This window comes from Hyperolius riggenbachi, chromosome 3, assembly GCF_040937935.1.
Source record: "Hyperolius riggenbachi isolate aHypRig1 chromosome 3, aHypRig1.pri, whole genome shotgun sequence".
NCBI classification, from domain to species: domain Eukaryota; kingdom Metazoa; phylum Chordata; class Amphibia; order Anura; family Hyperoliidae; genus Hyperolius; species Hyperolius riggenbachi.
This window is the reverse complement of record NC_090648.1, coordinates 518229728-518253901: the sequence shown is the minus strand read 5'-3', so window position 1 is coordinate 518253901 and position 24174 is coordinate 518229728. Positions and strand designations below refer to the sequence as shown.

General features: G+C 47.9%; 1 protein-coding gene across 3 annotated transcripts in view; it reads right to left on the bottom strand.

Annotated features, from left to right (window-relative positions):
• Positions 1-5764: 5764 nt before the first annotated feature.
• The window catches only part of CSF1R (colony stimulating factor 1 receptor), a 201857-nt gene continuing 183447 nt past the window's right edge, over positions 5765-24174 (bottom strand). For all 3 annotated transcript variants that reach the window (XM_068278423.1, XM_068278425.1, XM_068278424.1), the window contains 5 exons: positions 23656-23778; positions 13308-13419; positions 12012-12111; positions 11170-11275; positions 5765-6547 (listed from right to left, as the gene is read on the bottom strand). In XM_068278423.1, coding sequence (XP_068134524.1) covers positions 6446-6547; positions 11170-11275; positions 12012-12111; positions 13308-13419; positions 23656-23778 — 543 coding nt within the window. In that variant the 3' untranslated portion in view covers positions 5765-6445. The remainder of the gene's footprint in view (positions 6548-11169; positions 11276-12011; positions 12112-13307; positions 13420-23655; positions 23779-24174) is intronic.

Here is a 24174-nt window from a genome sequence, read left to right as displayed (position 1 = left end):
TTCACTATGTAATAGAATTTTGCCAGCTTAATAATAATTACAGTACAATCAATACTTTTCATAATCATTTTTAAATTAAAAAAAATTAAAGCTGCCATAATTATTATGGAATGATAACGTAATATATCAGCGTAAAATGATAAATGGTCTGGTTACATAACATAGCTCGTTTATAGACGGGGTATTCCGATATTTGGCCTTTTACCAAAATATAAAACACTCCACAATTTTTATCTGTTTTTATTAAAAAAAATTGTGAATTTAATTTCCATTTTTTTTTTTATGTACATTTTCTTTTACTGAGACTGAGTTATGTTTTTTGGCCGACAAAGAAAAGATTAAATCACAAGTGCTTTCTTATGGAATGTTACAAAGTCACATTGCTCAACCGTTTCGTAGCTCTTCTTGTAGTTTAGAAAAAATGCTTTTAATGGTGAAATTTCACCTTTATATAAAGTGAAAGTTGTGAATAGTGTTAATGTGGTCTGTTGTAGAAATCACTTCTGATCAGTGGACAATCCCATCTTTTTGTTCAGATTGTTTATCTGCCAATATAGACCCGTCCTTAGAGGTGGGTTTTATTACAGACCTGGGAGTTATTTTGTTGATCCCTACAAGTTTGCTTTTACACATTTGATTTGAGCGTTATCATTCTTCAGTCCAGTGATGTTAGATTTGGCACATTTAAAACCCCAGTCTCAGCTTGTCTAATGTAACACACGGCTAGATGAAAGCAGTTAGTATTTACTTTCAATTTAATTATAGCTTAAAATTCTAATGATCATGTCAGGTAAGACTGCGATGAATAGGAGAGGGATATATAAGAATTATTGACAGAACTATTCATTTGTAATACCAGCGTAAATCACGTGTGTGTATCCACAGTGCTGCGTCTTATGGTATTAATACAATTCATACAGCCACATAGAACAGGTGGAACTTCAAGGACTACTTGTGAGGAAAGGAGCAGATTTCAGATGATTATTAGGATTTTCATGGTATTCTCCTCAATCCTTAAAAGACATCTATCAAAAAATGCCAAATGTTATATTGTTTGTGGATGTATTCTGTAACATTCCAGGCATTTGTATGTAAGATTTCTTTTCCCTTTTTATCATATTAATGACATATTTATGCCAAATCCTTTATTAATTGTTTTAAAATATATAAGCAAAGGAATGTACAATTGAATAAGAGTTGATCATATAAGACTAATAAATTAATCGGTGGTCAAGGATTACAGGTTGTTGTTATATGGTACATTTTTCAAAAGTTACCCAGAATCTTACTTCTGTACAGCTGACAAAATACTTGAAGATCAGTGACCAGAACAATTCTAGTTTGATCACTAAGAAAAAAACATTACAGGCAAAATCTTCAACACCAAGAACTAGCAAATAAACAGCCACTATATGAAGTGTCTAACAATGAAGCAGACACGTAAAAATGTGAGTCAAGCCATCGGGAAAGGGTCAAGTTGGGATGAACAAATAACTGTACTCCGGAGCTGGGCCTAGTAGACACTACAGACACACGTAGGGACGAGTTAGATCTTATGCCGAACATGTGGAAAATTCAGGAAGCCAAGATTGGACCATCATGAATTTACAAAATGTGGCAAACATAAATTCCTGAGTGAGAATCAATAATCAGAAGAGTCAATGTGGGCGTAACTTCTGCATAAATCAAGTATGGATTCCTAGGAAAATGAGGGGAAAATATAGTTTTACAAAGTTCTTTGTTCACTAAGGATGGAAGACTATTCCACAGTGGGAAAATCAGCAGCTACATGGGGTACTACAACCATGACATTCCCACATCTTTCCACTAGAGGGTTTTTTTTTTAATTCGTTTTACCAGCTAAATTGTGTGTTAGGACAGTTGCCATGACAGCACCATCACAGACAGTGAAGATAAGGTTGTCACATGATGGAGATAATGCATGAAGATGCGGCAATATTGCTGCGTCCAGACAGGGCACGGTAATATTACCTGTACTACTGGCAGCAGGTTATCATGAGTATCAGCGCGACCGTCGCTATGGTGATGTTGTTACTACTTGAGTACCACACTAGTAGCGTAACTCACAGTAACCTGCCGCCGGTAGTAACAGTAATATTGTCTTTCGCTGTCTGCACACAGTAACATTACCGCAGCTTTGTGCATCAACCCCGACATCTGATAAATCTTACATGTGGATGTGAGACCGGTTACACAATACACCCATGGAGAGCTTCCAGTTAGTGCTTTGTGATAGTTGCCATACCCAGCCATATTGTCCTCCAGTGTGCGAGAGTTCCAACAGGCAAAGTGGCTCGGCGTAAAATGTGGGAAATAACAACTGAGTGTATGATGATAAACTACAGAACCAGAGTTTAGCTGTAGTAACTATGAAATGTCTTCGTTGTCAGGCCTGGAGAGTGGCGGAGCAGAGGTGTGTGAGATCAGGTTCTGTACTGGGCAGTGAATCCATCGCAGTAATGGTCCTATAAGGGGCACATGTGACGGGCAGAATCCTGGTAATGCCAGTATATGTAGATATACAACCTGCAGTTACCATGCTTGTGTACACATGCCATTCATTCTGCATTGTCAGGCCTGGAGAGTGGTGGAGCAGACGTGTGTGAGATCAGGTTCTGTACTGGCCAGTGAATCCATCACAGTAATGGTTCTATAAGGGGCACGTGTGACGGGCAGAATCCTGGTAATACCAGTATATGTAGATATACAGCCTGCAGTTACCATGCTTGTGTACACAGGCCATTCATTCTGCATTGTCAGGCCTGGAGAGTGGTGGAGCAGACGTGTGTGAGATCAGGTTCTGTACTGGGCAGTGAATCCATCGCAGTAATGGTCCTATAAGGGGCACGTGACGGGCAGAATCCTGGTAATGCCAGTATATGTAGATATACAGCCTGCAGTTACCATGCTTGTGTACACATGCCATTCATTCTGCATTGTCAGGCCTGGAGAGTGGTGGAGCAGACGTGTGTGAGATCAGGTTCTGTACTGGCCAGTGAATCCATCACAGTAATGGTTCTATAAGGGGCACATGTGACGGGCAGAATCCTGGTAATGCCAGTATATGTAGATATACAACCTGCAGTTACCATGCTTGTGTACACAGGCCATTCATTCTGCATTGTCAGGCCTGGAGAGTGGCGGAGCAGAGGTGTGTGAGATCAGGTTCTGCACTGGGCAGTGAATCCATCGCAGTAAAGGTCCTATAAGGGGCACGTGACGGGCAGAATCCTGGTAATGCCAGTATATGTAGATATACAGCCTGCAGTTACCATGCTTGTGTACACATGCCATTCATTCTGCATTGTCAGGCCTGGAGAGTGGTGGAGCAGACGTGTGTGAGATCAGGTTCTCTTCTGGCCAGTGAATCCATCTCAGTAATGGTTCTATAAGGGGCACATGTGACGAGCAGAATCCTGGTAATACCAGTATGTGTAGATATACAACCTGCAGTTACCATGCTTGTGTACACATGCAATTCATTCTGCATTGTCAGGCCTGGAGAGTGGTGGAGCAGACGTGTGTGAGAAATCAGGTTCTGCACTGGGCAGTGAATCCATCACAGTAATGGTCCTATAAGGGGCACATGTGACGGGCAGAATCCTGGTAATGCCAGTATGTGTAGATATACAGCCTGCCGTTACCATGCTTGTGTACACATGCCATTCATTCTGCATTGTCAGGCCTGGAGAGTGGTGGAGCAGACGTGTGTGAGATCAGGTTCTGTACTGGCCAGTGAATCCATCACAGTAAAGGTCCTATAAGGGGCACGTGTGTCTGGCAGAATCCTGGTAATGCCAGTATGTGTAGATATACAGCCTGCCGTTACCATGCTTGTGTACACATGCCATTCATTCTGCATTGTCAGGCCTGGAGAGTGGCGGAGCAGAGGTGTGTGAGATCAAGTTCTGTACTGGCCAGTGAATCCATCACAGTAATGGTTCTATAAGGGGAACATGTGAAGGGCAGAATCCTGGTAATGCCAGTATGTGTAGCTATACAGCCTGCCGTTACCATGCTTGTGTACACATGCCATTCATTCTGCATTTGCTCAGTTGGCACACTGAGAGTAGAGACATTCCTTCCTCCCCATATCTCTATTGGGGTCACTCTGGGATTCCTTGCCCTTTCCCTACTCTCCCCACCGACACCTGACTTACCTAAACCTTTCCCCTGAGTCTAACCTTAACGCGCCCATTCTACTGCAATATAAGACTATCATTAGCCCCTATCACCCTAATCCTGGTTCCTGACCCCATGACCTTTCCTTACAACACAACACTATCCTTGAATTGTCTCCTAACCCTCACCTATGTGGGGATCTGTAATTAATCCTATTCTCACTAACTATCCTCAGGTAAATCTAACCAGTTACCTAATGTTACCCTGACCCCAACTTGACTCTCACACATCCTGAGACAATGATGCTAAACCTTTCTAACCTTAAAGTGGAACTAAACTCATAACTTACTCTCTCCTCTAAAAGGTTAGGCACAGCATGATAACCTTTATGGAAAAAAATCTTCATTACAAATTATTGAAGTCCTAAAAAAAACTTTAACTTGTATTCACTTTCCGGGAGCACAGAAAGGGTTACACCTCAGTGTTTACTTATAAGCAGAGAGCCTTGGCACAGGTCCTGGCAGAGCCCCTGCAGTCTATTCACAGCTACTGATAAGACCTGTAATCTGGCTAAACAAACACACAGCAGGGATTTTTTTCAGCAACAATTGTTGAATAAAGTAGTTTCATTGTGTGCTGTGCAAGAAGGCAGGGCTACCTCTGCTGCTCTGTCATCCTCAAAAGCTTGTAATACCAATCAGCATTAGGACTATTAACAATCCTCTTTTCAGATACTCAGAAAAGCTAGCATCCCCTGTACAGGGCTGTGACTGGTTCCATTCCTCTGGGGCACTCGGGTACTAACTAGCAGTAACAGTTATGGTTAACCCTGGAGCACTCAAGTACTAACTAGCAGTAACGGTTATGGTTAACCCTGGGGCACTCTAGTACTAACTATCAGTAACGGTTATGGTTAACTGTGGTGCACTCGGGTACTAACTAGCAGTAACGGTTATGGTTAACCCTGGGACATTTAAGTACTAACTATCAGTAACAGTTATGGTTAACCCTGGGACACTCAAGGACTAACTATCAGTAACAGTTATGGTTAACCCTGGGACACTCAAGGACTAACTAGCAGTAACGGTTATGGTTAACCCTGGGACACTCAAGTACTAACTATCAGTAACAGTTATGGTTAACCCTGGGACACTCAAGGACTAACTAGCAGTAACGGTTATGGTTAACCCTGGGGCACTAAAGTACTAACTAGCAGTAACGGTTATGGTTAACCCTGGGACACTCAAGTACTAACTAGCAGTAACGGTTATGGTTAACCCTGGGACACTCAAGTACTAACTAGCAGTAACAGTTATGGTTAACCCTGGGGCACTAAAGTACTAACTAGCAGTAACGGTTATGGTTAGCCCTGGGGCACTCAAGTACTCAAGCAGTGGTGGACTTACCTCCTTTAAGAACACACAAAAACTGTGAAATTCAACATCACAGAAATTCATGGATCTACTCCAGAGAAGATGCTACGCGTTTCACAGGTGTAACCCTGCTTCATCAGGCAATAGTATATGGAGTAAATGAATGTACAATCAGTCATTTACTCCGTATACTATTGCCTACATTTCTGTGATGTTGAATTTTGCAGTTTTTGTATGTTCTTAAAGCAGGTACATCTACCTCGGCCTCCTCAGCAAGTTTGAACTGTTTTAGCTATTCTGACGGCGCCTCTGTTTTTCCTCATACAATACCAGAGCCCCCTCTTGGTGGAGGCGTGTTACCCGTCTCGTCTGATCTACAGAGAGCGACTTCTTATTCCTGAGTGGGGACAGGTCTAATCTCCTCACCTGCCTGTACAGTGGTAACCCTGGTTTGTGAGTATTCATTACTTACCTCTCATCACCCACCCTTATACCAGTACTTACTACACTATTGTGGGCTCTTGTTAACCCCCCCCCCCTCCCTTTTTGGACATGATAGGAATTCAACACACATAGAACTGAATGTGTGAATTGTCAATGACTCTTTACACGGACCAACAGTTATTCCTGTAGCTGTACACCTAGTGGCCACTATAAGAATCACAAGCAAATAGGTCAGCGATGATTGTCAGTAAGTCTCTGTCATATTATTTGTTTGGTTAGATAGTAGTATTGATAACCATTTACCAGTGACAATAATGCTACATGTTGTTATCACCACGCCTGTGAGAGGATGGGCGATATTAGCTTAATAGAGAGTCAGGCTGGCTTACTATGCCAGATTTAGCATATGGTATGTAGACGTCCTGTGACATCACTTCCTGCATGTCACTTCCTGCAGGCTTGCTGAACGCTGAGAGTGGCGGTATTTAGCAGAACTGGTAGTTGTTCCCTTTGATGAGCGGCTCCTGGGAATCCACATACTTTCTGTCTGCGCAGCCTTCATCTTGCTGGGTGATGTTTGCGTATTCCTTAAACCACAGAAAAGGAAAAAGCATGATGCTGATGTAACATGAAGGTAGCCTATAATGCAGGGTCAGATTTCTGGAAAGGCCTTAAGGCGCGGGCCTTGGGCAACTGCAGCCAACAGGGGGTGGCTGAACATGGAAGAGGGGCGGCTGCATATGGAGGAGGGGGCTGAAAATGGGGATCAACACATTAAAGAGGGGCGCTGCTGCCCTGGAGAGCTGTTCATGAAGGAGGGGATGCTGTACATGGATATAACCCATGGAGGAGGGGGCTGCACATGGGATGGGAGGGGCTGCTGCACATGGAGGAGGGGGCTGCACATGGAATGGAAGGGGATGCTGTACATGGATATAACGCATGATGGAGAGGGATGCTGTCATGGATATAATACATGGAGGAGGGGGCTGCACATGGAATGGAAGGGGATGCTGTACATGGATATAACGCATAATGGAGAGGGATGCTGTACATGGATATAACACATGGAGGAGGGGGCTGCACATGAAATGGGAGGGGCTGCTGTACATGGATGATACACATGGAAGAGGGGGCTGCACATGAAATGGGAGGGGCTGCTGTACATGGATGATACACATGGAAGAGGGGGCTGCACATGAAATGGGAGGGGCTGCTGTACATGGATGATACACATGGAAGAGGGGGCTGCACATGAAATGGGAGGGGCTGCTGTACATGGATGATACACATGGAAGAGGGGGCTGCACATGAAATGGGAGGGGCTGCTGTACATGGATGATGCACATGGAAGAGGGGGCTGCACATGAAATGGGAGGGGGCTGCTGTACATGGATGATACACATGGAAGAGGGGGCTGCACATGAAATGGGAGGGGCTGCTGTACATGGATGATACACATGGAAGAGGGGGCTGCACATGGAATGGGAGGGGCTGCTGTACATGGATATAACGCATGGAGGAGGGGGCTGCACATGAAATGGGAGGGGCTGCTGTACATGGATGATACACATGGAAGAGTGGGCTGCACATGGAATGGGAGGGGATGCTGTAGATGGATATAACGCATGGAGGAGGGGGCTGCACATGAAATGGGGGTGCTGCTTCCCAAGAGAGCTGTTCATGAAGGAGAGGGATGCTGTACATGGATATAACGCATGGAGGAGGGGGCTGCACATGAAATGGGGGCGCTGCTGCACATGGAAGGGGAGCAACAGGAAAGTTGGCCTAGGGGGCGCTAATAGTATAAATCCGGCCTTGCTAGTATGCTCCCCTTGCAGCACTATATACCCTATACTCTCTGCCAGGACAATATCTGCATGGAGTCACTATATTGTGCTGGGATTGTCCAGGGATGAGTGGTGGAATGTAAACAACACCTGAAGTGAGAGAAATATGGAGGCTGCCATGTTTATTTCCTGCTAAACAATGCACATTGCCTGGCTGTCATGCTTATCCTTAGCCTCTGATACTTTCAGCCATAGCCCCGAACAAGCATGCAGAGATGACTGAAGTGGGACTGGATTAGCTGCATGCTTGTTTCTGGTGTAATTCAGACACTGCTGCAGCCAAATAGATCAGCAGGCCTGCAAGCAACTGGTATTGTTTAATATTCTTCTCACTCCAGGAGTCCTTTAAGATGGAAGGTAGCTATTTATGTATTTTTTTAATGATGTACATTTTTTTTTACAAGTGTTTTATTTTGATAACTTTGGGGGGGGGGGGGAGGGGGTGTTAAGAAAATAATAAAATGCATTCAAATTTTGTATGTAAAAATGTACAATGGTGTATTTGGGTGTATTTTTACTTTTTGCCCACAAGATGGCTCCACACTTAGTTCCTCAGTACGGTAAACAGTAGACAGGAACTAGCCTTGCTGACACAGGCTCTCATTCATCACAGGCACTCTGATCGGGTTTGGGAACACCTGTTTCCCGTTCACAAATCACAGAGCGGTGGTATTGCGATGAAGGCAAATGGAAATGATGCAGCAATCATGAACAGGGGTGGTAAACAATGCATATATCTACGGCCCTGATCCGCAAGTGAAGTATACAGGGACGTAGATATACGTAGCAAAGATCATGGAGTGGTCAAATAGGAATAATGTAGTTTGCCAGCTTATAACGGGTGTGGATTGAGGTTGGGGCATACATTGATGGGCGTGCTGGGAGGAGCTATGATATGTATTAATAGGTGTGTTGTATGTGGAGTGGGGCGGTGTCCTGCATTGGTAGGTGTGGTGGGTGGAGCTATGAAATGTATTGGTAGGTGTGGTGGGTGGAGCTATATGTATAAAGAGGTGTGGTGGGTGGAGCTATGCTATGTATTGGTAGGTGTGGTGGGTGAAGCTATGATGTGTATTGGTAGGTGTGGTGGGTGGAGCTATATGTATTGGTAGTTGTGGTGGCTGGAGCTATGATATGTATTGGTAGGTGTGGTGGGTGGAGCTATGAAATGTATTGGTAGATGTGGTGGGTGGAGCTATGATATGTATGAAGAGGTGTGGTGGGTGGAGCTATGATAGTATTGGTAGGTGTGGTGGGTGGAGCTATATGTATTGGTAGGTGTGGTGGGTGGAGCTATGATATGTATTGGTAGATGTGTTGGGTGGAGCTATAAGATGTATTGATAAGTGTGATGGGTGAGGCTATGCTATGTATTGGTAGGTGTGGTGGGTGGAGCTATGCTATGTATTGGTAGGTGTGGTGGGTGAAGCTATGATGTGTATTGGTAGGTGTGGTGGGTGGAGCTATATGTATTGGTAGTTGTGGTGGCTGGAGCTTTGATATGTATTGGTAGGTGTGGTGGGTGGAGCTATGATATGTATTGGTAGATGTGGTGGGTGGAGCTATGATATGTATGAAGAGGTGTGGTGGGTGGAGCTATGATAGTATTGGTAGGTGTGGTGGGTGGAGCTATATGTATTGGTAGATGTGGTGGGTGGAGCTATGCTATGTATTGGTAGGTGTGGTGGGTGGAGCTATGCTATGTATTGGTAGGTGTGGTGGGTGGAGCTATGCTATGTATTGGTAGGTGTGGTGGGTGGAGCTATGCTATGTATTGGTAGGTGTGGTGGTTAGCGAGAAGCACAAAATGAAAAAAAAAAACACAAGGGGGCCAAATAGTAAAACTACATCTACAAACATTTTTGAAGGGAATTCACACACATTTTAACATTTAAAATTAACTGTATATTCCTCGCACCAAAAAATTACCCAAATGAATTTTTTAATGGAAAAAAAAAATTGCAATACAAAAAAAAACAAAAAAAACATAAATAGTTACCTAAGGGTCTGAACTTTTTAAATGTGCATGTGAAGGGGGTATACTACGAACATTTTTTAAATTATAAGCTTGTAAATAGTGATGGACGCAAAACTGGAAAAATGCACCTTTATTTACAAATAAAATATTGGCGCCATACATTGTGATAGGGACAAAATTGAAATGGTGTAATAACCGAGACAAACGGGCAAATAAAATACATCGGTTTTAATTAAGGTAGCATGGATTATTTTAAAGCTATAATGGCCGAAAACCGAGAAATAATGATGCTTTTCCATTTTTTTCTTATTAATCCTGTTAAAATGCATTTATAAAAAAATAATTCTTAGCAAAATGTACCACCCAAAGAAAGCCTAATTAGTGGCGGAAAAAACAAGATATAGATCAATAACTTGTGATAAGTAGTGATGAAGATATTAGCGAATGAATGGAAGGTGAACATTGCTCTGATGCAGAAGGTGAAAAATACCCGTGGGCTGAAATGGTTAAAAGAATTTAGGGCTGGTGCACACCGAGCGGCTTTTTCAGCGTTTCTGCAGCCGCTTGCGGCTGCGGATCCGCTTGGTCAATGTATCTCAATGGGCTGGTGCACACCAGAGCGGGAGGCGTTTTGCAGAAACACATACTCCCGGGGTGAGGCATTTTTTGGATTGCGGATGCGTTTCTGCCTCCAATGTTAAGTATAGGAAAAACGCAAACCGCTCTGAGAAACGGCACTTCAGAGCGGTTTTGCAGGCGTTTTTGTTACAGAAGCCGTTCAGTAACAGCTTTACTGTAACAATATATGAAATCTACTACACCAAAAACACTTCCCAAAACCACAAAACGCTAGCTGAAACGCTACAGAAAAAGAAGAAAAAGCGTTTCAAAATCTGCTAGCATTTTGCGGATCTGCTAGCGGGTTTTGGTGTGCACCGGGCCAAACTGATGGAATAGACAGCTATATACATGCAGCATCAAAAACAAACTAGCTGTCTCTTCCATCAGTTTGTAAGCGTACAGAGTTGAAGCCCGACGAAGGCTGCACCGCTGAAAGCTCGCTTACTCTGTTTCTTTTAAGTCAGCCAATAAATGGTATCCTCCTGTCTCAAAACTTCTTGCTTTTACAGATGGCTGGCACAGTACAATACCCTACTGCAGGGTATGTGGAGGAGACAGTGGGTAGAAGAGGAAAACATTTTTTCAAAAAAACCTTATAGTTTTTAAGAAAATTGATTTTAAATTTAAAGGGAAAAAATAGCAAAGTATAGCAAAGTCACTGCGCCATAATGACAGATAATGTATTAACGTACATAAATGTCATTTTTGTTTTTTTACGTGTAAAAGCGGCCTTATAGTTGAGAAGAAAACGAAATCTTACCTGCTCTGTGACGAGGCCCATTTGCCTGGTAATGAGGTCGGTTATCTCATTAAAGGTTGGCCGTTTAGTAGGTTCCAAGTCCCAGCACGACTTCATGATGCGATAGCTGTTACAGAAAAATATTACAAATAAAAAAGTCAATTCTACCTTAAAGGACGCATGAGACAAATTAAATCAGATTTACTTACCGCACCTCGGGCTTGATTTCCTAAACCGTGATAACTTGCACGTGTTTTCATGCAATCGCGAATTTCCGCATACAAAATTCGGTTCAGTGAATCAAGCCCCTAGTGCACAAAATAAAACACCCTCCTAGTGCCTAAAACAAATCCCCCTGTAGGCGCCATTTCCACACTGAAGTGCCTAAACTGAACCTCCTAACCCTGGCACCCAAACAACCGCTTACTGTAGCAGATGTTATACGATAGACTAGGATTGTTAGTTCCTGTGTAGTAACCGCGCTACTAGCCGCATCAGGCGCCCAACTCACTACTTGTGCCCCCGGGTATTGCTAATTAACCCAGGTGTCTATTAGACATGACATGGTGGATTGGGATGTGTAAAGGGGTCCATGCTTTCCCATAGAAGAGCACGGAGTCCATTATTTCTGTCTGCTGGTTCTGCTGCCACTCTGGGAAGCGATCCTGCAGCGGACCCGTTACCCTGGCCCTCGTGTCTTCTGAGTTCCTCCACTGCATCAAGTATGTAGATATGGAAAGTCAAGGCTGTGGGAATAGAATGGGCTGGGAGGAAGGACTACAGCTTTGGCTTGTAATGGGACAGTTGACTATCGTGAAGCAAGTCAAGTCCATTAAACCATCGCCCCCCCCCCCATTACTCACAGGTCCAGAGGTGCATAATCTGGGCAGTCCATCTTGTAGCCTTCTTTGATCATCTTGTAAAACTTGCGGTTGACAATAACACCGGGATAGGGACTTCTGCCTGCAAGAGGGAAAGCATGAAGTGAGAGAACTGTAGAGGGCGCCATAACTGACTTCCTACTGCAAATGCTCATACCTCTTCATAGAAGAGCAAAAGGTTGAGTGAATGAAAGAGCTAAAATTTTAGGGCTCAAAGTATATCTAAGGAGATTATCGTCCACGTCAATAAGCTATTCTGATTGCCTGGGCAGGGCTCTCTTTTCTCTTATTTGTCAGTTATATGCATCACATTGTTTTGTATTTGTTTATACTTTGTATTCTCTATCAGACAAGATCATGGAAGATGCTGGAGTTATATAAATCCATGTGAATATCTTTGTGAGCTGCCCAGCGTACATGAGTCATGTCTGTCTCCCCCTAGATCCCTTGCCTTTAATTTCAAGGAACTCCTGCGGAGGAGGAAAGGGAGACTTATCAGCTCCTAGCATGACTAGCACTGCACCTGGGACCTTGCCTCAGCAGCATGTCATAGGGGAGGAGTGGTTAGGGAACTCCTGCAGAGAGGGAGGCTTATCAGCTCTTAGCATGATCAGCACTGCACCTGGTACCTCGCCTCAGCAGCAGGTCACAGGGGGGAGGGGCTAGTGAGCTCCTGCAAAGAGGGAGACTTATCAGCTCCTAGCATGACTAGCACTGCACCTGGTACCTTGCCTCAGCAGCAGGTCACAGGGGGGAGTGGTTAGGGAACTCCTGCAGAGAGGGAGGCTTATCAGCTCCTAGCATGACCAGCACTGCACCTGTTACCTCGCCTCAGCAGCAGGTCACAGGGGGGAGGGGCTAGCGAGCTCCTGCAAAGAGGGAGGCTTATCAGCTCCTAGCATGACAAGCACTGCACCTGTTACCTTGCCTCAGCAGCAGGTCACAAGGGGGAGTGGTTAGGGAACTCCTGCAGAGAGGGAGGCTTATCAGCTCCTAGCATGACAAGCACTGCACCTGGTACCTTGCCTCATCAGCAGGTCACAGGGGGGAGGGGCTAGTGAGCTCCTGCAAAGAGGGAGGCTTATCAGCTCCTAGCATGACCAGCACTGCACCTGGTACCTCGCCTCAGCAGCAGGTCACAAGAGGAGTGTCGGGGGGGGGGGGGGGGGGTTAAGGGCCTTGTGAAAACAGTAAGGAGTCTTTGGGCAAGGCTCCCTAATGATCCTGGACACCCGTGGAGTGAGAAAAGTGATATAAATGGTATGTGTCTTGTCTTACCAAGAGAGAAGATCTCCCACAGCAGGATCCCATAGGACCAGACATCACTCTGCACTGTATAGATACAATCAAAAATGCTCTCGGGGGCCATCCACTTCACCGGCAGGCGGGCCTAGGAGAGAGAAGGGATGGATCAGTGCTAGTTCAGCGGTTGGCACTTCACTGTTACATTCTGGGGTTCCAGGACCACAATCTGCCTGGAGGTCACATGATCGGCTTCCCATTGGCTGTCCTGAAGGAGAACTTATATCAGAACCCTTCTGTGTTCCCAATAAAGGAAAGAAATAGTGTTCATTGTTCCAGGAGCCACACCCTCACTGTGGTGCCCTGCAGGGGTCACACTTGTCTGCTGCCCTGTGGCCTGTATTATGTGGTGCAGTCACTGTGGTGTCCTGCAGGGGTCATACTTGTCTGCTGCCCTGTGGCCTGTATTATGTGGTGCAGTCACTGTGGTGTCCTGCAGGGGTCACACTTGTCTGCTGCCCTGTGGCCTGTATTATGTGGTGCAGTCACTGCGGTGTCCTGCAGGGGGCACATTTGTCTGCTGCCCCCTGGCCTGTAATATGTGGTGCAGTCACTGTGGTGTCCTGCAGGGGTCACACTTGTCTGCTGCCCTGTGGCCTGTATTATGTGGTGCAGTCACTGTGGTGTCCTGCAGGGGTCACACTTGTCTGCTGCCCTGTGGTCTGTATTATGTGGTGCAGTCACTGCGGTGTCCTGCAGGGGTCACACTTGTCTGCTGCCCTGTGGTCTGTATTATGTGGTGCAGTCACTGCAGTTTCCTGCAGGGGTCACACTTGTCTGCTGCCCTGTGGCCTGTATTATGTGGTGCAGTCACTGCAGTTTCCTGCAGGGGTCACACTTGTCTGCTGCCCTGTGGTCTGTATTATGTGGTGCAGTCACTGCGGTGTCCTGCAGGGGGCACACTTGTCTGCTGCTCTGTGTATTATGTGGTGCAGTCACTGCGGTGTCCTGCAGGGGGCACACTTGTCTGCTGCCCCCTGGCCTGTATTATGTGGTGCAGTCACTGCGGTGTCCTGCAGGGGTCACACTTGTCTGCTGCCCTCTGGCCTGTATTATGCGGTGCAGTCACTGCGGTGTCCTGCAGGGGGCACACTTGTCTGCTGCCCCCGTATTATGTGGTGCAGTCACTGTGGTGTCCTGCAGGGGTCACACTTGTCTGCTGCCCTGTGGCCTGTATTATGTGGTGCAGTCACTGTGGTGTCCTGCAGGGGGCACACTTGTCTGCTGCCCCCTGGCCTGTATTATGTGGTGCAGTCACTGCGGTGTCCTGCAGGGGTCACACTTGTCTGCTGCCCCCTGGCCTGTATTATGTGGTGCAGTCACTGTGGTGTCCTGCAGGGGTCACACTTGTCTGCTGCCCTGTGGCCTGTATTATGTGGTGCAGTCACTGTGGTGTCCTGCAGGGGGCACACTTGTCTGCAGCCCTGTGGTCTGTATTATGTGGTGCAGTCACTGCAGTTTCCTGCAGGGGTCACACTTGTCTGCTGCCCTGTGGCCTGTATTATGTGGTGCAGTCACTGCAGTTTCCTGCAGGGGTCACACTTGTCTGCTGCCCTGTGGCCTGTATTATGTGGTGCAGTCACTGTGGTGTCCTGCAGGGGGCACACTTGTCTGCTGCCCTGTGGTCTGTATTATGTGGTGCAGTCACTGCAGTTTCCTGCAGGGGTCACACTTGTCTGCTGCCCCCTGGCCTGTATTATGTGGTGCAGTCACTGCGGTGTCCTGCAGGGGGCACACTTGTGTAATGCCCTGTGGCCTGTATTATGTGGTAAGAGGTGGCAGAGTTCAGGCTGACAATGCTTTGCTCACAGACGTGGTTTGCAATCCTGTGCAGCTTTTTCTGAAGAGCTGACATGGGAAGCTGCAGAACTTGGCTCAGCTTATAATGCTGGAAATAATGGTCCTTCCCTGTCAGCGCTACATCAGCAGAATAGAGGCAGCAGCTTCTGCTTCTCTGCTGGATTGTTGTGGATAAAACTGACCCGACCTCATCTGCACAAAGGACAAGCAGACTCACTGTTCTCCTCATCCAACATCCTGTATCAGTTCACGGGTGACTGCAGGCCCTGGTGCTAGCATTACACTGCCCACTGTATCAGTTCACGGGTGACTGCAGGCCCCGGTGCTAACATTACACTGCCCACTGTATCAGTTCACGGGTGACTGCAGGCCCGGTGCTAGCATTACACTGCCCACTGTATCAGTTCACGGGTGACTGCAGGCCCTGGTGCTAATATTACACTGCCCACTGTATCAGTTCACGGGTGACTGCAGGCCCCGGTGCTAATATTACACTGCCCACTGTATCAGTTCACGGGTGACTGCTGGCCCCTGTGCTAACATTACACTGCCCACTGTATCAGTTCACGGGTGACTGCAGGCCCTGGTGCTAATATTACACTGCCCACTGTATCAGTTAACGGGTGACTGCAGGCCCTGGTGCTAATATTACACTGCCCACTGTATCAGTTCACGGGTGACTGCTGGCCCCGGTGCTAATATTACACTGTGTCACTGAAACCCTAGTGGTCGGAACGCAAATTGCCTTCCAATCGGTTTCAGCACACAGACCACGCAATCGGTGCACGGAAATCAATTGAATTTGGGCAGCAGCCTGACCAGAAGGGAGCCTGTGGGGTTACGGAAATACAAACTACACACTATTTCAGGGTATAACTGCCACCACCTCTGTTTTCTGAGACAGAGGAACTCACTAACTGGCTATTCCTCGACCTGCAAAATAAAACGGTTAAAACACGCTGTGTCCTGTCTAGATATCAGTAATAGCAGCGACTCCTCAGAGACCTGAGTTCAGTTCCTGTGTATGCTGAATAATAGGGTAGCGGAACAACAACTGACGATAGCGTCGGTTTATTGAAAGCAATATAAATAATTAATATATACAGAAAATTATTAAAATCAATAATTATTGAAACAGTAATAGCCAGTATGAAAAATAAAAGAAGGGAGAAAAAATACTTAGTTGCATGGAAAGATGTCCTGTTTGTGGGAAGAATCATAAAGTGCTTGGTAAAGTCCTTTTGTTTCAGATCAAAGTTCAGAGTTCACACCAGGTGGATGCCAGCATATCCTCAAGCTGGCACAGATGAGATCAGGATGATGTTTCAGGGTGGAGGACACTGAGTTTGTCTCCTCTGCCATTCTTATGCCCCTGATCCAGTAGGAGGGAGTGAGGGCGGGGCCACACACCCCCTTAGAATATGAGATGAGCCCTCCCCTTGTCCTGGGAACCAGAAATCATATCTAACCATATATGGGCTCTATCTCACAGAACCGTACAGGTCAGGGCAGATTTACTAATATTTTCAGGTCTGCCTCGATGTACCCAGCAGCCTGATACCAAACATGAGGGGTGGGACCCCTGTGGTATCATCAGGGCACTTTCACACTACCTAACTGTCAGTCTTTACCTCAGAATGTTCTGAAACTTCTACAGAACCAGCGCCAGACAGGGCCCTACATGCTCTGTTAGTTTGGAGCCGGTATGTCAAACCGGTCCTACGAGGGCCGAGGTCCTCACACAGTTTTGATACAGCTCAAATGAATTGATGGGTCTAAATCATGAAAGATGTGGTTTATCAGGTAGAACACATTCCTCTCTTTCTCAGTCCATCCTAAACACTGGCATGGATCTGGCCCTCCAGGCCTGGAGTTCGACACCTGTGGTTTGGAGGGTCTGCCAGCCTGGCAACACAGAAAATATGACACATAAAGCAGTTTATGGAATATGATCTACATCTGGGATTGACAGCAGGTCATTCCTAGGTGACGGCTCTTTTGAAGCTTGTGGCAGCAAGCTACGTGTCAGCCCCCCTGCTGGGATTGTAGCCAGAGTGTCTGACTTTTCCCCCAACTAGATTGCTTCTGCCATCCTGCTTATCAACTATACCTGATGGATGGGCCATCAGCACAGCTTGAAGCCAGGGACACTCTGCAGCAGGCTCTTGCCGTTTGGTGAAAGGGGGGAAAGAAAAAAAAACCCCAGGAATGTCAGTTCTAATTCCTGTAATGGCTGCACAAATGTAGCCAGAAAGCGATCAGAAATTGGACTGTGCGGATCCTTCCAATTCGCCCGCGTTTCTCACGGCTGTTCCGTGACACACTGCCCACTGTATCAGTTCACTGCAGGCCCCGGTGCTAACATTACTCTGCCCACTGTATCAGTTCACGGGTGACTGCAGGCCCCGGTGCTAACATTACACTGCCCACTGTATCAGTTCAGGGGTGACTGCAGGCCCTGGTGCTAATATTACACTGCCCACTGTATCAGTTCACGGGTGACTGCAGGCCCTGGTGCTAATATTACACTGCCCACTGTATCAGTTCACGGGTGACTGCAGGCCCTGGTGCTAACATTACACTGCCCACTGTATCAGTTCACGGGTGACTGCAGGCCCTGGTGCTAATATTACACTGCCCACTGTATTAGTTCACGGGTGACTGCAGGCCCTGGTGCTAACATTACACTGCCCACTGTATCAGTTCACGGGTGACTGCAGGCCCCGGTGCTAACATTACTCTGCCCACTGTATCAGTTCACGGGTGACTGCAGGCCCTGGTGCTAATATTACACTGCCCACTGTATCAGTTCACGGGTGACTGCAGGCCCTGGTGCTAACATTACTCTGCCCACTGTATCAGTTCACGGGTGACTGCAGGCCCCGGTGCTAACATTACTCTGCCCACTGTATCAGTTCACGGGTGACTGCAGGCCCTGGTGCTAACATTACACTGCCCACTGTATCAGTTCACGGGTGACTGCAGGCCCCGGTGCTAACATTACACTGCCCACTGTATCAGTTCACGGGTGACTGCAGGCCCTGGTGCTAATATTACACTTCCCACTGTATCAGTTCACGGGTGACTGCAGGCCCTGGTGCTAATATTACACTGCCCACTGTATCAGTTAACGGGTGACTGCAGGCCCTGGTGCTAATATTACACTGCCCACTGTATCAGTTCACGGGTGACTGCAGGCCCCGGTGCTAACATTACACTGCCCACTGTATCAGTTCACGGGTGACTGCAGGCCCTGGTGCTAATATTACACTGCCCACTGTATCAGTTAACGGGTGACTGCAGGCCCTGGTGCTAATATTACACTGCCCACTGTATCAGTTCAGGGGTGACAGCAGGCCCTGGTGCTAATATTACACTGCCCACTGTATCAGTTCGGGGGTGACAGCGTTACATCAGAGGCGTAGCTAGGGTTTTCAGCGCCTGGGGAGTCGGGACAAGGACAGTTTTTGCGCCCCCCCCCCTCTGGACAAAATGGGCATGGCATCAAAATGTGGTCATTGTCATGGGTGGAGTCAAAAGTTATTTAGATAGCTGTATGTGCCCCCTCACCAGGGGCAAACGCAGGATTTTTAAGGGGGGGGTTCCTGAAAGGTCCAGAAGCACGTATGTCCCGAGTGCTTCCGAATATAGGTGGCTCCATACTGCCCATGCACAAAAGTGCGCTGGCGTATTACGGAGCTGCCTATCTTTGGAAGTACTCAAGGACACGAGTGTTTCTGAGGGCTTCTGGTAGCAGCAAATGTGAACGGGGTACAGCGCTGGAACAACTCCCCAAGAGAGGAACAGGAGATAGACTTAGTTTGGACAATTCAGTGGAATATGCTACATAGTGTCACATAGCGCAAGCGATACCCATATGATGCAGGGATATATGCATCTGCGGAAGATGGCGGCGCTATATAAATACTAAATAATAATATTTTGCCTCACCAGGATTGCACTTTTATTTAGCTTTCCTGTATGACAAGAAGACACAGCCAGCCAGCACTAGGGGAAGAGGGAAACAAAGGTGAATGAGGGAGACTGGTGCACACCAAGAGGGCTTCTGAGCGTTTTTCAAATCAACAGTGATTTGAAAAGCGCTTGGCTAATGTTACCCTATGTGGGTGTTCCCACAGCAGCGTTGTGATTTTTTCAAAATCGCAGGTATACTGCATGTAGCATGTTTTTGAGCAATTCATTCAAAAATCGCTCTGAAAATCACTTCACAAAATCACACTCACAAATTGCTAGCGATTGCTATTGTCATTTTGGCGTTGCACTAGCCCAGAGAGAGGAGTGGAGAAATTGAGAATAGCCTGAGATGGAGCAGAGAACTTATCTGTATTGAAGTCCCACATCACACAGGCTACTTGCCTGTAATCAGACTCCTGTCCCTGTCAGTCTCTCACACAAGTCAGAAAGAAGCCCTCCTGGAGTCTAGGGACTGTCAAAAACTTTTCAGCTTGTTATCCACACCTTATCCACACATGCAGTCATTATAACAATGGGGAGAGACCAGACAGATGTTTGCCCACAGACCCTGAGTCCAGGCAAGCTCTGCATCATGCTGTGCATATTTACCAGCTTGCCTGCACTCTAATTTCATCATGTCTGACACTTCTGTGCTGTGGAGAGTCCAGGACTCCATAATCAACATTCTCTCACTGCAGGCTGCATCTTCTTGTGAGGGAAGCTGGGCTGCCTCTCTCATTCTATTAGCTGGAGGGAGGCACCAGAAGTAAGAAGGGAGGGAGAATGAGGCTGTTTATATTATGCGGGCTTCCCTGGCTGAATACACAGCTCAGTGCAGGGGGGAGGTTCCAGACACCCGGAATAGCCCCCTGAGTTCGCCAGTGCTCACCCCACTCAGATAGCCAGATGTGCCCCCCTTTAAAGAGACTCTGTAACATTAAAAAGATCCCCTGGGGGGTACTCACCTCGGGTGGGGGAAGCCTCCGGATCCTAATGAGGCTTCCCACGCCGTCCTCTGTCCCACGGGGGTCTCGCCGCAGCCCTCCGAACAGCCGGCGACTGTGCCGACTGTCAGTTCAATATTTACCTTTGCTGGCTCCAGCGGGGGCGCTGTGGCGACTTTCGGCACGGAAATAGACGGAAATACCCGATCTCCGTCGGGTCCGCTCTACTGCGCAGGCGGCGGAAACTTGCGCCTGCGCAGTAGAGCAGACCCGACGGCGATCGGGTATTTCCGCCTACTTCGGCGCCGACAGCCGTCAGAGCGCCTGCGCAGGAGCCAGGAAGGTAAATATTACGTCACCGCTGCACGGAGGGCTGCAGCGAGACCCCTGACGGATGGAGGACGGCGTGGGAAGCCTCACTAGGATCCGGAGGCTTCCCCCACCCGAGGTGAGTACCCCCCAGGGGCCGTTTTGTCGTTACAGTTCCTCTTTAAATAGCCAAATATGTGCCCCTTTAGTTTCCCAGATGTGCCCTTCACCCTGTTTAGATAGCCAGATGTGCCCCCTTTAGGTTGCCTTATCCTGCTGCTGGTAACGCTTCTGCAGAGGGAAGGAGAGTAGCCGGGGCACTTCAGGCAGCCAGCGAGCCGCCTCTCATGCATGTGGGGGTGCAGTGGCCGTGCTGAGCGCCTTCATAGTGCTGCACCTGGGGACATATGTCCCCCCCCCCCCCACATAGTTACTCCTCTGCGTACAACTGCAATTGCAAATTTTACACTGCCCACCTTCCCCTAACACTGTGTATATAATCTGTAAGGAAAAAAGGGGGAGGGGAACATGGAAGGTGATGAATCGAGATTGCTCAAACCTCAGATTTTGGGTCCGCGGATCGCGGAGCCGAAGTTCCACAAAAGTCCGCTCACCGGCGAACTCAGCAAACCGCAATAGACTTCAATGGGCAGGTGAACTTGAAAAACTACAAACACCTTTTCTGGCCACAAAAGTGATGGAAAAGATGTTTCAAGGGGTCTAGCACCTGGAGGGGGGCATGGCGGAGTGGGATACACGCCCAAAGTCCCGGGGAAAAATCCGGATTTTATGCACAGCAGGGTTAAAAACCCTAAAAGGCAGAAATCACATTGCATTCCTAAATTGGAGGCATAAAGTGCTTTAAAACGTCTTGTGTAAGTAGTGTACTGGTTCACACTGACACACCAAACTCACTGTGTAACGCACCGCCGCAAACAGCTGCAAAGGGTTGTCATTAGTTGACACTCCCAGGACATAAACTGCCAGTCCTCTGGGCGGCAATGTTAGTGTAGTGATGGCTGTGCTCTTGTGCACGTTGGCGAGAGTGCAGGCCATGAAGATGAAAATTGATAAATACATTTGTTTGCAGTTTTTTGATAACATTTTACAATTTTATTTCCTGCTATGTTACTCTGATAACTGTGGTAATTCCAGAGGTAATACCTGCCGACGAGCGCTGACCTGTACGGTGCCATAAAGAACTTGTGCTGTGTACAAGTGTACAAAGTAACACCTGTGCCTTCTCAAGTTGTAGTATCCATTTTTATACGTTTCAGGGTAAGGTAGGTTATTCAAAAAAAATTGAAAGTTATTTATGTATAGATTTGTTAGTAAGAAAAACAAATGTATTTATAAAAAAATAAAACTTATAATTCTAATTTCAATGACCATGGGCCTGGCACAGTACAGCAACTAGGCTCAGCTGCGACAGGGCTGTATCTATGCCTGTCTGTGCCACACACACAAAAAAAACCACAGAAGAATATTAGCTCTCAAAAGAGCTTTTGTGGGGTGCTTTCAGCACCAAAATTTAGTGAGGAGCAAGATAACAACATCCTAACTAACGTTTTCCCTATCTCCAAATGTCTCTCCTTTCTCTTACTAACACAGCAGCAGGCTGAGAACATGGCCGACGCTGCACGGTTTTTTTAGGGGAGGGGGGGGGGGGCGGGGGTCCATGGGTGAGTGCAGCCTAATTGGCTGCCATGTGTCTGCTGACTGTGATGTAGAGGGTCAAAGTTTAGCACAATGACAAGGTATAGGAGGCGGGTTGAATGCGCTATGTGTTCGCTACCCGCCGCGGTCTACCTGCCGGGGCGAACCGTTCGGGCCATCTCTAGAGACCGGAAGCCAATATAGTGCAATCAGTTTCTGACGGAAGTAATTCTACTCACAGCAGTAGCACAACAAAGGCTGGTGGTGAGGAGAGCAGTCTGCAGTTATAGGCAAAACAACACAGCCATGTACCCTCCACACAGGGTAACATGTCAGAGGTGCCAAAAGTGAAATACAGCACAACTATTAAAAAGAGTTTAAAAATAGAGGATTTAACGGATTTAATCTTAATGATACAAATGGGGTTTGAACGGGGAGAGTGAAGACAGACAGTGGGAGCCGAGAGAGCGAAGACAGACGGCGGGTGCTGGGGAGAGCGAAGACAGATGGCGGGAGCCGGGGAGAGCGAAGACAGACGGCGGGAGCCGGGGAGAGCGAAGACAGACGGTGGGTGCTGGGGAGAGTGAAGACAGACGGCGGGTGCCGGGGAGAGCGAAGACAGACGGTGGGTGCTGTGGAGAGCGAAGACAGACGGCGGGTGCCGGGGAGAGCGAAGACAGACGGCGGGAGCCGGGGAGAGCGAAGACAGACGGCGGGAGCCGGGGAGAGCGAAGACAGACGGCGGGAGCCGGGGAGAGCGAAGACAGACGGCGGGTGCTGGGGAGAGCGAAGACAGACGGTGGGTGCTGGGGAGAGTGAAGACAGACGGTGGGAGCCGGGGAGAGTGAAGACAGACGGTGGGAGCCGAGAGAGCGAAGACAGACGGCGGGTGCTGGGGAGAGCGAAGACAGACGGCGGGAGCCGGGGAGAGTGAAGACAGACGGTGGGAGCCGGGGAGAGTGAAGACAGACGGTGGGTGTCGGGGAGAGTGAAGACAGACGACGGAAGCCGGGGAGAGCGAAGACAGACGGTGGGAGCCGGGGAGAGTGAAGACAGACGGTGGGAGCCGGGGAGAGTGAAGACAGACGGTGGGAGCCGGAGAGAGTGAAGACAGACGGCGGGAGCCGGGGAGAGGGAAGACAGACGGCGGGAGCCGGGGAGAGCGAAGACAGACGGTGGGAGCCGGGGAGAGTGAAGACAGACGGTGGGAGCCGGGGAGAGGGAAGACAGACGGTGGGTGCTGGGGAGAGCGAAGACAGACGGTGGGTGCTGGGGAGAGTGAAGACAGACGGTGGGAGCCGGGGAGAGTGAAGACAGACGGTGGGTGCCGGGGAGAGGGAAGACAGACGGTGGGTGCCGGGGAGAGTGAAGACAGAAGGTGGGTGTCGGGGAGAGTGAAGACAGACAGTGGGTGCCAGGCTCCATCTGACAGCCGTTTCGCTTTGGGCGGGGTTCCCTCTGAGGATTGTACCACTTGAAGCAGTACAGCACTATGTGGCAAAGTATCCCCACGGCTCACCCACCTACCTCCTGAATCAAGCCTAAATCAGGCCCATGAGTCACAGGTGATAAGTTAATTTTTCATAAAACTTGTAGAAAAATGTTAGCAGGACAAAAATGTAGGAAAATGTTTTGCTTACATTGCCTTTTACAACATAGTTGTTGTCATTCTCGATGTCTCTGGCCAATCCGAAGTCACAGATCTTGGCAACGCGGCCATGAGTTATCAACACGTTTCTGGCGGCTACATCTCTGTGGATACACTGTAATACAAATCGGTCATGATTATGCAAAGTATCAGGTCACATAGCCAGAATATTGTTCAACCACTTGAGGGAGTGAGAATGTGACATATAATGTGACTAGGGAGCAGGGAGGAGAAGGACATATAACTGGGGAGCAGGGAGGAGAGGGACATATAACTGGGGAGCAGGGAGTAGAGGGACATATAACTGGGGAGCAGGGAGGAGAGGGACATATAACTGGGGAGCAGGGAGGAGAGAGAGAGGGACATATAACTGGGGAGCAGGGAGGAGAGGGACATATAACTGGGGAGCAGGGAGGAGAGGGACATATAACTGGGGAGCAGGGAGGAGAGGGACATATAACTGGGGAGCAGGGAGGAGAGGGACATATAACTGGGGAGCAGGGAGGGGAGG